This window comes from Solanum stenotomum, chromosome 9, assembly GCF_019186545.1.
Source record: "Solanum stenotomum isolate F172 chromosome 9, ASM1918654v1, whole genome shotgun sequence".
Lineage (NCBI taxonomy): Eukaryota > Viridiplantae > Streptophyta > Magnoliopsida > Solanales > Solanaceae > Solanum > Solanum stenotomum.
Window position 1 is genome coordinate 10,689,121 of NC_064290.1, and position 18,528 is coordinate 10,707,648.

Consider the following 18,528-nt stretch of genomic DNA (forward strand, 5'->3'; position numbering starts at 1 on the left):
ATAAGAATAGATGTAGTACTAAAGTTGCAATTACATGTTACAACCAAAACATAATATGAAATTTCTAATGTGAAGTAGAAGTACTGTGACGTGTGAAGTGTGTAAACCGTAGTGTAGAGTACTGATATAGTGTCTAGTTATATTAAATTATTAATATTTAAAATTTATGAAGGGTGTAGTAGTAAATTTTAATCGTCTTAATGGGTTATCGGTTTACCCAATAACCCAATACTAAAAACCAATACTAAACCGATAACCCAATAATTTTCTTTTATAAAATCATTAAAAACCAGTTAACCTAATAACAATGATCCAATAACATTTTTTCGATTTGTTTTATTGATCGATTTGATTTTTGCACACTCCTAGATACAAGTTCGAGTCAAGTAAATTTTAACTAAATCAATAGTATAAGTCGAAATTGTGTATCATCTTGCTTTGCGCTAGAGATTGTTACTATTCAAAGCAGTATAACACTCGAAAATTCACAATCAATTTTGCCATAGGTTACTATTCAAAGCAGGGTGATACCCAGAAATTTAAAATTTTAAATCCGTCTTTGCTTCAAATATTGTTATCAGCTAAATAAAACCATTTACATGTGCTCCACCTAAAAATTGAACAAAGTGTCATGATATTTTTCAAATAGTGAAGTTGAGTCATGAGACCCTTGTTGTGAATTTGCTCTTCCTATTGATTTCTCCATCGACTCACACCCCTTACAAATATTGGAAACTTATGTCTTCACAAGGGGATGAATAATGATTGTGTAATTATTAACTAATTATAGTTATTTTTTAAGCAATTTATTAATTTTTGTATTGTTTTGATTTTATTGTTTCTGCCCTTTTTTATAGATAAAACTTGTTTATTCTTAATACTCTAGTATTTTTCATTGTCAAATTTTTTTTTAGGACAATTTCTAATCATCTTGTAAGATATTTATGACGTTGCAAAATATAAGTTTGTAAATAGATATAATTTCATTTTCAAAGCTAATTATAGAACCTTCATGAGCCATCAGACCACTTTTTTTTATAAAAAAAAAACAAATAATATTTACAATGAAGAAGCCCAAAATCATCAGATAATGAGAATACATTCACGATGAAAAATATAAAATAGCTAAAATTAGAAATATAATCAGGTAAAATAACTACCATTTGCTTAATTACAATTCGTAGCTACATGTTAAAAGGGGGGAGAGGCAAGCGAGATTGGGAGAGGGCAGAGAGAGATGAGCGAGAGAAAGAAGAGAGATAAATTGTATTTGTATATCTATTGGATAAGTGTATATATATCAATGATTGTATATGTATATTTGATGGATTGTACATGTAATTAGTATGTATATGTATCAACGAATACAATTGTATTAACGACTACAATTTGTATCAATGAATAAATTGTATTAGCAAATACAATTGTATCAAGTTCAACATTCGTATTTGTATAATTGATTGTTATCATTTTTATGAATATTGTATCAATGAATACATATGTATTTGTATTTTGTATCATTGAAAAATATATGTATAGTTGACACTCATCATTTGTATTTGTATAATTGATTGTTATAATTTGTATTTGTATTGAAAGAGAAGAGACATATAGAGGCTATAGAAGGGGACATGGAGAGGAGAGAGGCGAGGAAGAGATGACAAAGAGAGGAGATTAGAGGGAGAGAGAAAATAGCTACAAAATCCTAACTATAACTACAAATTATAATTCTTTCAAAAACTACAGTGTACTGTAAATACATATTACATACAGATATTCAGAAGCATCACATTGGTAAATATCACATGAAGATGCAAAAACAAAATCAAGATTTCATCGTGATTTTCTGTAAAATTCAGATGCTTACTTCTGAAATGATTGTCAAAACAACAAAAAAGCACTTGCATCATGTAGTAGAGACCTTTGTTACCTTTTCTTACATAGATCATCTTTGGTATTCAAAATGAATCCATTGGCACATTCCTTTACTTCCAACTCCAGAAAATTTCGCAAGTGTTTTCACTTTTTTAAGTTTTTCAAGGACTTGTAAAGTACTGCTGTCACATATTTGGTGCGGAATCTATGTGTTGAACTTAGTACCACCATTGATTGACTGCTACGGGTTTTCTGTATGTAAAGATGGTTCAATACTGCTGGTAATGGCTTCTGAAATGTCTCCACACTACCAGCAGATGAAGACGGTTGGTCCAGGGGTGTCTGTTGTAACAGAGGAGGCAAATCAGGTAGTTTTTCGTTAAAATCTTCTGAACTGAAAGGTGCATTGCTGTAGCTTGACTCAGGGGAAGGAGGTGCTTCTGACCAATTGGTGTTATTTAGGACCTCTGGAATAATATCCTGCATAGCATATGAGTTGAAAGTAGAATCATTATGTTGATCATAGGAAATGATAATCACATGACAGGGTAATAGAGAAGAGACGATTAACGTGCTCCTTATAGACTATTGTCCTTTAGGCTTCATCATATGAAGCAAGAAGTAGAACCACCTTCAGGTTCAGCACAATAAGGCATTCCCTTAATAAAATTAGTACATGTGTTAATTCAAATTATCAAAACCCTCATGAGTAGGAAGTCAAATGTATTAAGAAGGGAAGTGCTCTCAACATCCCAATTAAGAACTGACTGCATGAGGGGACAGTGTTCAAGAAGAGTACAGTATGCTAAGTTACAACTTTTTTCCAGATTCAATAACATTTGCAGTAACAGTATACAGAGAGGTCACCTAGCTTGCTTGGCAACATTAGTGGCAGTGACCAAATTGTCTTGCATTTTACAAAGGAAGCACTCGAATTAACTAAATCTTAAAGAATTCCAGTCTTCCAGCATTGCAATTGTATGATTGTGCAATGTCATTTCTAATGTCGAGTGCCTGGTTTAAATTGAGCTCTAACAACACCTTAGATCTTAGTAATTAAGGACAGAGAAACAAGCTTAGGCCTGTGAAAATGGAAATCCTAATTATTCTACAGTAGTAAAGTCGGAGAAGATTAAACAAAGATTTTTCAAAGTGTATTTGTGTACAAGATACTGATAAGTAAAAGAAAAGAAAACAACAGACAATGACATAGAGCCACAGCTACTGCTTTTTCTTGGCCCCCCCGACCAGATTCTTTTTCAGAAGACTAATTAGGCAGTTATATTCATTACACATCTTTGAAATCCAAAACTCTCAACAACAGATTTACAGGTGAATCCTTTCAATTTTAAGTAGTATATATCCCAGATGATACAATCTCGATAGCATCCTATGACATAACTAACAGATTAAGCACATTGAAGGAGTTTAGTTTTGCCTCTTCATATTGCTTTTGTTTCTTCACCTTGTTTGGCAATGAGATAAAGGAACAAACGACGACACTATCCTATTAATCTATTTTTCTGGTCTACATGTGAGTCATATACTTGTGGGATTACACTGGGTATGTTGTTGTACATGTGAGTGATATAACAGCCATTCTTACATTAGATGGTGAATTTTTTTATGCTCGTTGGAAATCTTGGAGGGCACAAGGGCAGAAAGAACAAAATTTATTATTAGGCCTGGAAACAGGTAATGATAGCTGCATCAGATGATGACAAGATCTGGATTCAGGAAGCAGCACTGTAACCTTATCTTCAGCTACTTGTTTTAACTTCAGATCTTATCCCAGTATCTCAATCTTGTCACAGCCTAACAAGACTATTTACCACCTTTTCCCCTTAAATACTTTAGCATATAAATAATTTATGCTTTCACAACTAACGTCTCGCCAGTCATATTGACATATGCAAATGTGTGATCATTTTACTGTGGTATATATCGACAAGGAGATCAAATGAATCACACCGAGTATCCAATGTTGAGAGCTAAATCAGAATGGTTCACAAAAGATTACCTGCAAGTCCAAGACATTGAACACATTACCCGTATCGTCACCTTCACATGGCAAATCTGGAGCATATCTCCATTGTCCATCTACAATAAACCGGTAATGATACACGCCTGATGGCAACACCTTCATGACAGTGAAGTCCTTGTCTGTTCTTTGCAGGAAATTTCTATTGTAAAAAAGTGAAATCACCTCGTAAACAAGCTTACGGGACAGAATACAACAAAAGAAAGAAGAATCAATCAAACATACTTTGTCTTCCAGCCATCCCATGATCCCTCAATAGCAACTTCATGTCCCCCATGACTCCATGTGATCATTGTTGGTATCCCATTTGCACAAGGCATATCCCCATACTCCATTGTGTTTTGCACTATGTTACCACTTTGATTTTGCATTAATATTTCATCAGGCCTTTGTAAGGGGAAAACTGGAACCTGCAGAATAGAGTTTCTATAAAGATGAATAGTTGGAATCTAACTGAACATAGAGGAAAGTTTCAATGCCTAAATTCTACTAAAAGTTCCACTGAGGAATTGAAACAAGTGAGCTGTAAAAAAAAGGGGGAATATATTTATGCTTCACATTTATTATGTCAGTTGGTCCCCCTCCATATTATGTGACTAACAAATGGCCAAATGATCTTCTTTTGAGTCCATTAACATACCAGACACAACACATTAACCCCACAAAATTTGTACAACAGGCAGGAATCTTATACTACTACCACTTAAATCTCCCAACTCCAAAAGTAACTTACTCCACTTCAGGCAAAAACCACCTACCAAATATATTCTTCACAAAACACAATTATAGTTCAAGAAGAGCTTTAAACAATTTAAGCATTCCCTTCTAAAGTATACTGCCAAAAAGTTATATAAAAAGATCTACAGTACTTATAGAAGACTTGATTTTCTTGAAACAGATATATTATATACATATAACACTCCTTCACTCCAAATAAAAGAATACCAATGACTTACCATAACACAAGGTTAAATAGGTAAGTTATGGTACCTAGGTCTAACTCAATCTAAAACTAGCTCATGAGGTGAAGATCATCTACACCCATATACGAAAACCACCAGTCCATTCTCAATCAATGTGGGATTCTAGCCACTCTAACACCCCCTTCCAGCTAAGCCCAACTGAAGCGTGGATCGAAAGCCCAAATGGATATAGACCAGACTCTAATACCATATAAAGATATGACTGCAACAACAACTTACTTTAGGACTATGAGGCTTATCACTACCTTGTGAAGGTAGAGAGACTTTTTCCGAAAGACCCTCAATTCAAGCGCAACAAATCCATGTATGAAGAAGGAGACAGCGAAAAGAATACAGCAAGTAACACGGAGACGGTGCAAAGTCTACAATGAATATATGACACTTGAGTCTAATTTAATTCCAAAAACTAACTCACGAGGGTTTTTACCCAAGTCTATATAAGCAAACCACTGGTCTATTCCGCTACTAATGTGGTGGGGTGCTAACCCACTCTAACAAAATAAACAAAAAAAATTGTATCTTGATAATGCCAACCTAACTAACATAAAAATATACTATAATACTTGTTTTTTTTTTTTCACTCCTCTTACCTGTGGAGCGAAAATCAAAGGAGAGTGATGATAAGCTTTAGAACTATGAGGAGGAGACTGAACCATGGAATCTGGAAACAAACCATACTCCATATATTCTTCCTCCCCATGTTCTTGATTCTTGATTCCAGAGCTCTCTGCACTTTCTTCATCTTTCTTCTTCCCACTCACATTCCCCATTACTGCATAATACAAAAACCCCACTTCATATCTCAAACAAAATCATTTAAATTCCATGTCTAAACCTCAAAAAAACACATAAAAATCAAAACTTTCCTAATATTACATATACACAAAGACCAGAAAAACAGAAAAGAAAAGGAAAGCCATGCCAGTTAAAGAAAGAAACAAACCTAGAAATACACAGAGAGATGAAGGATTTGGTAACTTACCCATTACCTTTATATATATATATATATATATGTATAAAAATTTAGAGGAACCCCAGAAAGCAAATCAAGAATTTTAACTCAAAGGGCAGGTAGCATGATTTCTGCAGCTTTGTGTAATTGATTGATGGAAAGCTTATTTTGTCATTTTTCTCTCTTCGCTTTCTCTTTCTCTCTCTCTTTCTACTTCAACTGCTACTCTTTGTAATGAATGATAAAGAAAAGAAAAGGCAACTGAAATAATGGGGAAAAAAGTGTTTTTATTCTCCAATGAGTTTGGAAGATACTTTGGTAGACTAATAATGCTTTGTTTAAATAAAGGAATGTTCCATTATTTTGGAAAAAAGTTTCATCAGTTTTTTACTTTATATATTACACTTCATGCACCTACCAATCACATCTTGCAATTTTGCAACACTGCACATTATATACTTTATGTTAAAATTACTTTTTTCTCCTTCAAACTTTGAGTCAGTTTAAAATCGATCCGAAATCGATAATCTGAATAGATATAAGTTACTGGTTTTATTGATAATGGGTTATTAGTTTAGCAGTTCTGATAATGGTTTTGATTTATTTTATTATCGAGTTATTAGTTCTTAATGGTTTGATGTTTATTTAACCGACAACCTAATAGTAAATTAAATAATTATATTTATATTATTTAGTATATAAAGTCCTTGATTTAGAGTTTAATTTCATATTTTTATTTCTGACAGTCTCAACCTCTCGGTTATATAACAATTTGAGTGTGTTTGCTTTTGAGCAATATGCAATCAGTCAACTCATGTACGTAGTTTATTTGGTTTGTCACCTTGTTTATAAGTAATTTTCAATGATTTTCTTTTTGTATCAAATCTTATCGATAAAATAAATTTTCATAATCAATAACCGATAAGTTAATATCTTAATGATTCTATAATGGTTTAACATGTTTACAAATCAATAAGAAATAAGTCGAACCGAAAAACTTCAAATTAAAACAGAACCGAATCGACCAATACGTAATCCTACTCTAAGGTTCTAAAATGACCTTTGAGGTATTCATGTGGAAAACATTTGGGTGGCATCTAGCCTGTAGCGGATACAGGAATTTAGTAAAGAGTATGCAAATTTTATTCTCAATTATGTTAAGAATATGCAAATATAACTAACATTTAATTTTTGTACATCATATAATTTTTTGACGAATGCACTAGACTACCTTTCCCCTAAGGTGGCTCCGCCTATGGATCTTGGCATCTAGCTAGCTAGACCTTGCTATAGTTTTAGTTTAACTATTGAGATTAACTTTTTAATAAATGTACTTTAACTCCATGATTAGCGATTTATGTTAGTTCCTAAGCATGCATAAAGTAATATTAGTCACTAAATCGATGTTATGCGCTTTTATTAGTCACTTTGCATTATTTTTATCTCGAGTTAAAAAATTTAGTAGAATGAATGAGATTCTTTCATTTCTGATTAAAGATTTTAAGTTTTTGTTTAGTTTCTTAAGAGGAAGCATTGGCAAAGCTAATTAGCGTGTAGAAATAGTATAATCTTTTGTTAGAAAAATTATATTACATAAATGTAGATTTGACAAGGCCAAAATTCAGACTTTTTTAAAAAAATCTTTAATATGTTATCTTAAGTTAAAGAATTTTATATTGTCAATATATAAAATTTAATTGCGTTCTTTTAAGCTTCTTTTCACGTATTTCCGGAAGATAGTGGGAAACAAAGTTTGGAAAGGGACATTGTCGGTTCGTATTATAGGATATTTTTAATTTTTATATTTAATTCAAAATAAATATTTTTTTATATAATTAAGAAGCTATTAATATTTACTTAGTCATTTAAAATTTATTAAATATAAATTTATAAAATGATTCACATTATATTAAATTTATGAATATATTAGTCAAAATAAATATTATGAATTAATATAATTGAGTTAATTATTTAAATCTAATAAATATAGATTTAATTAAAGTCCGCTCCATAAAGTTCATATGTCATGTCACTTAAATCTGATTGGTCGAAAAGAATCATATTCCTATCACAACTTCTCTATTCTAAAACTATAAATAGGGGTCTTCATAATTCAGAAAAGAGAACCAAGAATTCGGACAAGAAGCTAGAGAAAGCTCGTGGATCAAAAATCGCATCATAAAAAAATTCAAGAACAATCTCCCCCTTGAATCCAAGATTAAAGTCCAAGAACAAGAACAAAATTCAAGAACAAGCTCAAGAGCCCTTGAATTTATATTCGAAAAGGCGAATTCAAAGGAATCATAGAGATTGTAACACTCGCACTTGAAATAATAAATACGATTGTTGCATAATTTTCCGTTCTTGATTATTATTTTACTCGACGCAAATTTTATTGTCGATAAATTCTAGCATGCCCAATGGGACATTCTCTACCTCTCATCTCAACTTTTCAAGTATCAAAGAATATCAAAATGACTTTCACTATAGAAGAACAACTAGCAAGCTTGACAAAAGCGATTGAAGGCTTGACAAAGTGTGCACACGAACAAGATGCTAAACTTTTGAAGTTAACAAATAAGTTGGATATCATGATTGAGAGAAGATCGAGTCAAGCACCTCTGAAGCTTTCTAAAATTTAAGACGAAGGAGAGTCTTGCGTAAAGCAAACAAAGATCAAAGAAATTCATATCTCTGCTGAAGGTTTGATTCCAATTCATCAATTGAAGGACTTTATCATAGAGGCAATTGAAGATAAATCTGAGTCTTCATTCAAATTTTCTCCCATATATGCAAAGCCATATACACAAAGAATTGATAACTTGAAAATGCCTGAGGGTTATCAATCTCCTAAGCTTCAACAATTTGATGGCAAAGGAAATTCCAAACAACATATAGCGCACTTTATTGAGACTTGCAATGATGTTGGGACATATGGTGATTATCTTGTTAAAGAGTCTGTTCGATCTCTCAGAGAAAATGCCTTTGATTGGTACACAAATCTCGAACCTAATTCAATAGATTGTTGAGAGCGGTTAGAGCAAGAGTTCCTTAATCGTTTCTATACCACGAGACGTGTCGTTAGTATGATTGAACTTACAAAGGCTCGTCCAGGTGAAGATGAGCTAGTTGTTGACTTTATCAATTGCTGGAGAAGTCTGAGCCTCAATTGCAAAGATTGCCTCAATGAAACTTCTAGTATTGAAATGTGCGTCCAAGGCATAAATTGGGGTATTCACTACATTTTGCAAGGAATAAAGCCCAATACATTTGAAGAGTTGGCAACTCGTGCACATGACATAGAATTAAGCATGACTTTAAGAGAAGATCAACGATCTCCTGTCTATGGACCTCGTGAAGATGAAGATATAGAAGAACTTCAAAGTGGGGTAAGTCTACATCCGAAGATGACTTTGAAGAGTCAATGCATATCTAGACCCTCCTTAACGCATGAGCTTAAACTACAAGTTACAACGTTCCTTAACGCATAAGCTTAAACTACAAGTTATAATGCTCCTCATCGCATGAGCCTAAACTGCAAGTTACAATGCTCCTCATCGTATGAGCCTAAACTGCAATTTATAATGCTTCATGAAATACAAGCTTAAATTGTATGTCACAAAGCTCTTTCAATTTGAGTTAAATTTTCAAGTTAAAATGCTCCTTGAAACACGAGTTTAAACTATATGTCACCAAACTCTTCACATTTGAGTTAAATCTTCAAGTTGAAATGCTCCTTAAAATACGAGCTTAAATTGTTTATCATAAAGCTCTTCAAGTTTGAGTTAAATCTTAACGTTGAAATGCTTCTAGAAACACAAGCCTAAACTGTATATCATAAAGCTCTTCAAATTTGAGCTAAATCTTCAAGTTAAAATGCTCCTTAAGGTACGAGCCTAAACTGCATGTCACTCCTGGCCAGCAAGAGTATAAATTGTGTACGGCACACAAAAAGAAAACACTCTCCCAAAACTACGTTGTGACTTGATCCTCTTGATTGAGGTACGTAGGCGCTTAGAACCATATTATAAGTTCAGTTGCATGAGTGTCAAAAAATCAAATGTTCCCACTTGATCTATCACATGAAAGTTAAAGCTATGAGTAATCTTTCATAAAACTTCAGAGTTGCACCAGATGGTGGTGACTCAATGGGGGCAAACCCATATGAATAAAAGTTGTTTCAAGATGAAGTCTTCAAAATCTCCAAGTATGCAAGTTGAAGTCTTCAAATTCTCCAAGTATACAAGTTGAAGTATTCAAATCTTTCAACTGTGCAAGTTAAAGTCTTCAAATTTGTCAAGTTTGCAAGTTAAAGCCTTCAAATTCTTTAAGTCTGCAAATTGAAGCCTTCAAATTCTTCAAGCCTGCAAGTTGAAGTCTTCAAATTCTCCAAGTCTGCAAGTTGAAGTTTTCAACTTCTTCACGTTTGCAAGTCCAAGTCTTCAAATTCTTCAAGCCTAGTCTTTCAAAGATAAAATATCTCGACAAAACTTGAAGAAGGGGGCATTTATAGTCATTTAAAATTTATTAACTATAAATTTATAAAATGATTCAGATTATATTAAATTTAAGAATATATTAGTCCAAATAAATATTATGGAATCCCAACCTAGTAAAGGGGCTGCTAGTTGTAGCGTGCAGTGTACTAGTGAATAGGAAAAGCGAANAATTTATTAACTATAAATTTATAAAATGATTCAGATTATATTAAATTTAAGAATATATTAGTCCAAATAAATATTATGGAATTCCAACCTAGTAAAGGGGCTGCTAGTTACTAGTGAATAGGAAAAGCGAATTGAGATTACTAATGACGGATGGAGGTTGAGCGTAGAACATGTTCGGTGCCTCGCCCTTGTCTCCTTCACCGTAGACTGAAAATGATGGGAATCAATATAATTGAGTTAATTATTTAAATCTAATAACTATAGATTTAATTAAAGCCTACTCCATAAAGCACATATGTCATGTCACTTAAATCTGATTGGTCGAAGGGAATCCTATTCCTATCACAAATCCTCTATTCTAAAACTATAAATAGGGGTCCTCATAATTCAAAAAAGAGAACCAAGAATTCGAACAAGAAGCTAGAGAAAGCTCGTGGATCAAAAGCCGCATTTTCTGTACAAGCTACAAGTTCAAAATTCAAGTGTTCAAGTTCAAGATTTGAAGAAGTCAAGATCAAGATAAAGTTCAAGTCAAGATCAAGTTCAAGTTCAAGATCAAGATAAAGTTAAATGTCCAAGTTCATCAAAGATTCAAGAACAAGCTCCAAAGGCCCTTGAATCCAAGATTAAAGTCCAAGAACAAGAACAAAATTCAAGAACAGGCTCAAGAACCCTTGAATTTATATTTGAAAAGGCGAATTTAGAGGAATCATAGAGATTGTAACACTCGCACTTGAAATAATAAATACGATTGTTGCATAATTTTCCGTTCTTGATTATTATTTTACTCGACGCGAATTTTATTGTCTACATTTACATTTCAAATTTAGTCTCATTTTAGTAACTGGATTTTACATGATTAAAGAAATTAGTATTTCTAAAGATATTTTTATTGAATCGGTGAGTAAAAGAAAAAAACTAGTAGTATTTTCAAACGAAAGTTTTTAGAAAGTTTCACAGTATTTCAGTGAGAATCTGTTTCAAATCATGCGTTTTTCCAGTGGATTGATTCAATTAATAAAAAAATCATATTTTATAATACAAATTTCCTATTAATTCACGATAGAAAAAAAAACCTCTATTTCAAATATGGTTTATAGTTAAATATGGTTCTAATAGGCTTGTAGCTTAGAGATATTTATTTGAATTATAATTAATAGTAGTACTCATAATACAACTTCTTGTCAAAAGGTTTCAAGAATCTTTTCTTGTACGATTTTTTTTTGTCATTTTTCAAATTCGACAAGAAAATATTTAGTTAACTAACAAATCATGGTTGGTGCACACAATTATATATGGTGACCCTGGATCCTCTATTATTTGATTAAAATCAACTACGTGATAGTGTGACAAATCTATAATATTTTGATGTGGATTTGACGAATCGAACAATTTTTGTTTAGACTTTACTAGCATACATATTCGCGTGTTGCGCAGATATTTAAAATGTAGTAGTATTTTAAATTAAATTTATGATTTATTTTTGTATTTTTCATTTGTTCTTATAATTTATTTAAAATGTTGTTGTTCCTTTTTTTTTTTTTGGAAGATTGTCCTAACCTTGCAAATAGTAGAATAAAAAGCACTAATTTGACTTAAAATTATCGTAAGATGTTATATTATGTGCAATAAATTAATTTTATTTAAATTAATTCTTATAAATTTTCAAGAATTAATTTCATAAGCAATTCACATATAGTTAGTACTGGTACAAACCAAATGAAATATAATACGATTTAAAAATTAATAATAATGTGAATAGTAATAATTAGTATAATTGATATATATATATATATATTACGTTATTATTTTAACAGAAAACTTCTCACACCAATATCAACGTTTACTTATGTTTGAATATTTTTACATCAAATTTTTCACGGTTTATTTATAAAAAATTAAGTTGTTATTTTTATAAGTGGTAGATATTCTTCTCAATATCAAGCAAAATGTATAATGGTCTCTGAGAAATTATTTATGTTTTTTTTCTATAAAATTTACAAAGATGATAATAATTGTGACAACCTCCCCACCCGAAATGAATTTGCTTATGTTTTCTATGTTAAATTTTTATAAGGATCTAAAGTGTGTTTAATGTGTTCATGAATAGACCTAATTATGCAAAAACATGTATTTAAACAACATATATAAAACAAATTTCCTGTTGATGAATTGTAAAAAAAAATAGTAATGAATAGTATAATTCAATCATGCTGAATGAGAATCTCCTTTTTAGGTTGAAGTTTTTCTTGCTTAATGATTAAAATATTTCACTTCATATCTTACTATAGTTATGCGCATGATCTTGAAATAACACTTAATAATTTTATAATTGATGCATTTCTCTTAAATGTAGAGACATAGACATGTGTGATCTTTGAAAAAAACAAATCTTATTAATACGCAATAATTTCATTTGTGATTAGTTGAAAATAATATATTATTATTTATAAGAAGGATGAACAAATTTTTCATATTAACTTTCAACAATTAATTATTATGAAGAGAAAATAGGTGGTTAAGAAGGAGGTTGCAATCATATTTTAATTCAAAATAAAATCTTAACTTCCATTTGGCGATCGCATGATTAGCAACACGGGCAACGTTAATTTTTTAACCATTTAATTGTATTATATTATTTATTATTTTAATAGTAAAAACTCACGGTCATAACATATTCTATAAAATGTGAAGTTACACGATTTTACTGTACTTGTGTTTGTATTGTTAATTTTTTTTTATCAGAATTGATTGAATACATTATTTATAATTTCTTTACATTTAATTTATTTTAGTTAAAAAAAATTATTTTAGGTAATATCTATCGATTTAACCACAGGGTTATAGTATTTTTTTCAACTATGAATATGTATTGCACATAAATCAACATAGATATAGATTATTTAACTAATTAATTTTATTAGATTATTTATTTATCTTGTTTTAATTTTAATTAAGAAAATAATTTGTAGATTTTACGTTTTTTCAAGTTCTTTGTAAGTATAGTATCCANTTTACATTTAATTTATTTTAGTTAAAAAAAATTATTTTAGGTAATATCTATCGATTTAACCACAGGGTTATAGTATTTTTTTCAACTATGAATATGTATTGCACATAAATCAACATAGATATAGATTATTTAACTAATTAATTTTATTAAATTATTTATTTATCATGTTTTAATTTTAATTAAGAAAATAATTTGTAGATTTTACGTTTTTTCAAGTTCTTTGTAAGTATAGTATCCATGGGATGTGCGAAATGGTGATGAAAAGTAATCATATTATACTAAGTGATAAGAACCAAATAACACTTCCTCTTAAGCGTACTACTGAAAACAAATGAAACATTAATGTAATTCGAGAAGTTTATGATTGACCGTAATAATATTAACAAATGAAAGCACTTAAATGTATAGCAACGTAAATTCTTATGAATGAAAGCACTTAATATATAAAAACATAAATTCAAGTCTAGAAAAAGTGTATCTTTAATGTTGATGAGTCAAAGTAAAATTATTAATGGTACATATGTGCTATTTTGTCCAATATATTTTTTGAAGAAAGATAAAGTTACAAATCAAATTTTTTGGGAGAGAAAAAAAAAAAAAGGAGGAAATTCTGCCTCTATCTACGTTAAGAAATTTGAAAGAAAACAAATCAAATTACAATACTTTTTTTGATGGTCTAATCATACTTTGGTAGTTTTCACGTACTACATGTGAATTATGAATAGCAGTGAAGAATAAGTCAAAAAAGATGATTAAGAAAAGATAGCAACTCTCAATTTATAATCCTCTTCATCGATTAGAGAGATATTCTATTTTTCGAACTTCACTGTCTATATTTGTATTTTTGAATTTTAAAATTAATAACTAAACATAATTATTCAAATTTAAATTTTGAAATGATGACATCCTATTCTGTTCTTTTTAGGTCTAACACATGATATTTTAATTTTAATATTTTAAAATTGTGCGTATCACTTGCAGATTTGCAGTTGCATCACGTTAATTTTTAAAACTATTTTTAAATTTATATCTTGTTTAATGGTAAAATATACTTTAAATTATTTTTTATTTCAAATAATCACATATCTTAATTTTAATCATTCAAAACTGTCTTAAGTTTCTTACTAATGAGTAGAAGAAATCAAGTAATTAATAATTAATAATCTTATTAAAGTAGTTTCTAATGACATTGTCTAGCAATGTCACAGGAGCAAGAATTTTTTGGGGTGACGCTCCCAACAAGGATTTTTTCATATTCAGAGTTCAAACCCGAGATTTCTGATTAAGAGTGAAGTAATCCAGCCACTGCACCACAACTCATGTTAGCACTATCCTTGTTGAATTGGACACGAATAGACTTCGATTGACATGTGTTATTTTTCGATTTGTCCAATTGTCAGGTCTCTATTTTGACCCATACAATTGATGAAAAAAAAAACGATAGTTCATATTATTAATCTTCAAATATTGGAAAATGAAACAAGCACTAGAAACAAATAAATTCTCCTTTAATTTGAGCTTATGTGGTTGGAAAAGGGAGTTCTCTTATTATATAAGAGAGAGTTCAGCTGAAGTAGGCACATATCCGTTGATGTGCATCCTTCAGCGTCTTCTTTAATTATTTTTTTTTACTTTAATTTAATTAATGTATAATTTTTTCGAAATTAAGGAATTTGTTTTAGGTATAACTTTTAGTTTTAAATTCATATTCTTTAGTTATAATTTTATTATTTTGAATGTCGGTAATATTTATTTATATCTTGTAACTACTTTGAGTAAAAGATCAACGATCAATGACGAAAAACACTTTAATTATGGACATCATCACATTAAATTTGCACAAATAAAAATAATTAACAACTTAAAAAATTAAAAAACCATATTACAATTTAATTAACTTTCTAAATTCTATCTATATCACATAAACTAAAATACAAAAAATAATAGAAAAAACTTTTAAAAATATTTCTCTTGTTCTACTTTAATGTAATTAGTGTTAATATTTTCGAAATTATGGGATCGGTTTCAACTATAAATTTTAGTTTTAAATTCATATTCTTTAGTTATAGATTTATATTATTTGTTTATATCTTGTAACTACTTTGAGTAAAAAATCAACAATCGATAACAAAAAATACTTTAATTATGAACATTTTATTGGACCTCTTCACATTAAATTTGCGCAAATAAAAAGTAATTAACAACTTAAAAATTCTAAAAGTCATTAAAATTTAATCAACTTTCTAAATTCTATCTATATCACATTAACTAAAATAACAAATAATAGATATTGGGTATGTGCTAGCACGGACACCAGTGTCTAGTAGATACATAAGGACAACAATGCTTAGACCATCTCCAACCCAACACCAAATCCTAAATTTGGTGTTTTGAGCTCCAACCCACACCAATTTTTACACCAAATTTGGTGTAACACTATTCATCACACCAATTCACTTTTTGAATATTTTAATATTGTTTCATTATACAAATTTTTAATTAAACATTATATAAATTGTATGTTTTAATTAAATCTCTTGTATATTTTTTTTATGTAATATTTTTATAATATTAATTTTAGATATAAAATTTAGCTTTTTTTATAAATTAATTTTTCTATGTATGACTTTTTTTTAAAATTAAATTTATGTTAATTCTACTATAAATTATAATTGAATATAACTACAATTAACCTTCACAAAAATTAAAAATGCAAACACTGCTCATTTTGAACTACGTAATGCATTAATGGAGCATTTATGGGAGCACCGTAGTGATCTTGAAAGTTGAATATTTATGTAGAATTTAAAATAATTTTTTCAATTATGTAATGTTTATTTAATTGTATTTCATTAATGATTTCACTTTTATTTGTATTATCCATTATTATGTATAATGTATAATATTTGCTAGCAATTTATATTATTTAAAAAATTATGGTACAAAATAATTTTATATTAAACGATTATAAAAGGAAATAATATGAATTATATATGGTGAATGTTTTAGAAAGAATTTGTTTTATGAAATAAGAAATAATAATATAATAATAAAGAGAGAGAAAAATATTCTTTTTTGGTGTAGAATTTGATGCAGTGGGTTGGAGTTGATTACATAAAAAATAGTGCTGACACCTTTTTGGTGTAGAATTTGATGCAGTGAGTTGGAGTTGATTACACTAAAAATAGTGCTGACACCAAATTTGATGTAAAATTTGATATTTGGGTTGGAGATGCCCTTATATATACCTACCTATAAAATGTATGACAAGATAGCCAATCTGAAATAATAGCCAAAAATAGCTAAGTGTGATACTAACTAGCTATGCCACCATGAATTATAAATATCAAGTTTCCATGTTAAACCCTAGGGATCAGTCTACATATATATAGACTACTATAGAGCTCTATTATTATTATTATTATTATTATTGTTTTTTGGATTTAATCCTTTAGAATTCAAAATTCATTAATTTGATTCATTTGAAGCTATGTCTAATGAAAAATGTCATTATATTGGAACTACTCATAATAAAGAGTGCTAGTTACTATTAGAACATTTTTTTTTATGACAACGGAAACCCGCAGCCGCTACCCTTTGGGTGCGCACAGGGTAAAACCCCACTCCTATGCAATATCTTGCAAATCACATAGGAGAGGTAACCCGCACTAGGCATGCCCGGTGCGACAAGCTCGACCCAGAAGGCAAACCCCTTGCTTTCGCTGGCAAAGTGTTTCGAACTTGAGACCTCCAACATGGAAGTCCCAAGCCCAAACAACTGGGTCACCCCGAAGGGTACTATTAGAGCATTAGTTAGCCTTCATCATCAATCCTATCAATTATCTATAAATAATACACCATTATGATGAACAACTTTGTGACTCGGTAACCAACCCCGATAGAGTAGCAAATACTTTTTAGGAATATAGTTTTTGATTCAAAAACCAGTCCCGATAATTGAACTAGAACCCGACTCTAACACCTGAACTAGGATATGACCTCGTTGACGAATCGAAAATTCAACTCTGAGATCCGACCTATGACCTGACCCCGACTTTCGATATGAGACAAAACATTCGAACTGGAACCTGACCCAGACTCTGATACTTGAACCTAGACATGATCCCACGATCGATTTTGGATTTGATCTCAACATTGACGCACCCCTAACACCCGACCTCAATGACTAATCTGATACAAATATTCGCTCGGGACCTAACCCTAATTCCCGACTCTCGACCCTGAAATCCAACCCTGTACTCAACTTCTAAGAATCTGACCCTGTTATCCAACACGAGACCCGACCCCAACTCCCGACCTAGGACCTGACTTCCAAAACGGGACCATACCCCACCTCTCAATTCAGAAACCCAAGTTCCAAACCATAAGCTGACCACGAGATCTAAATTTTGAATCGAGACTCAATCTCGACACTTGAACGCAACTCTCTACCTATGACCCGAATTCCAATTTGGAATCCGACCACGAGACCTGATTTTCAAATTAGGATCTGATCCCGACACTCGACCTAGGTTCTATGACATNTTATTATTATTATTATTATTATTATTGTTTTTTTGGATTCTTAGAATTCACAATTCATTAATTTGATTCATTTGAAGCTATGTCTAATGAAAAATGTCATTATATTGGAACTACTCATAATAAAGAGTGCTAGTTACTATTAGAACATTTTTTTGATGACAAGGGTTGGATGCGCACAGGGTAAAACCCCGCTCCTATGCAATATCTTGCAAACCACATAGGAGAGGTAACCCGCACTAGGCATGCCCGGTGCGACGAGCTTGACCCAGAAGGCAAACTCCTTGCTTTCACTGGCAAAGTGTTTCGAACTTGAGACCTCCAACATGGAAGTCCCAAGCCCAAACAACTTGGCCACCCCGAAGGGTACTATTAGAACATTAGTTAGCCTTCATCATCAATCTTATCAATTATCTATAAATAATACACCATTATGATAAACAACTTTGTGACTC

At 30.7% G+C, this 18,528-nt stretch overlaps 1 protein-coding gene across 2 annotated transcripts; it reads right to left on the bottom strand.

The window, feature by feature from the left end:
* Window positions 1-1,695: 1,695 nt before the first annotated feature.
* On the bottom strand, window positions 1,696-6,055 carry LOC125877150 (SNF1-related protein kinase regulatory subunit beta-2-like). Of its 2 annotated transcripts, none has more exons than XM_049558486.1 (5): window positions 5,882-6,055; window positions 5,490-5,671; window positions 4,142-4,326; window positions 3,896-4,058; window positions 1,696-2,355 (listed from the first exon to the last, which is right to left on the bottom strand). In XM_049558486.1, the coding sequence occupies exons 1-5, from the start codon at window positions 5,883-5,885 to the stop codon at window positions 2,020-2,022; spliced, it is 870 nt and encodes a 289-aa protein (XP_049414443.1). In that variant the 5' UTR covers window positions 5,886-6,055; the 3' UTR covers window positions 1,696-2,019. The 2 variants fall into 2 exon arrangements, with proteins under 2 accessions (XP_049414443.1, XP_049414442.1); XM_049558485.1 differs by having other exon boundaries at window positions 5,843-6,055.
* Between the last annotated feature and the right edge of the window lie 12,473 nt (window positions 6,056-18,528).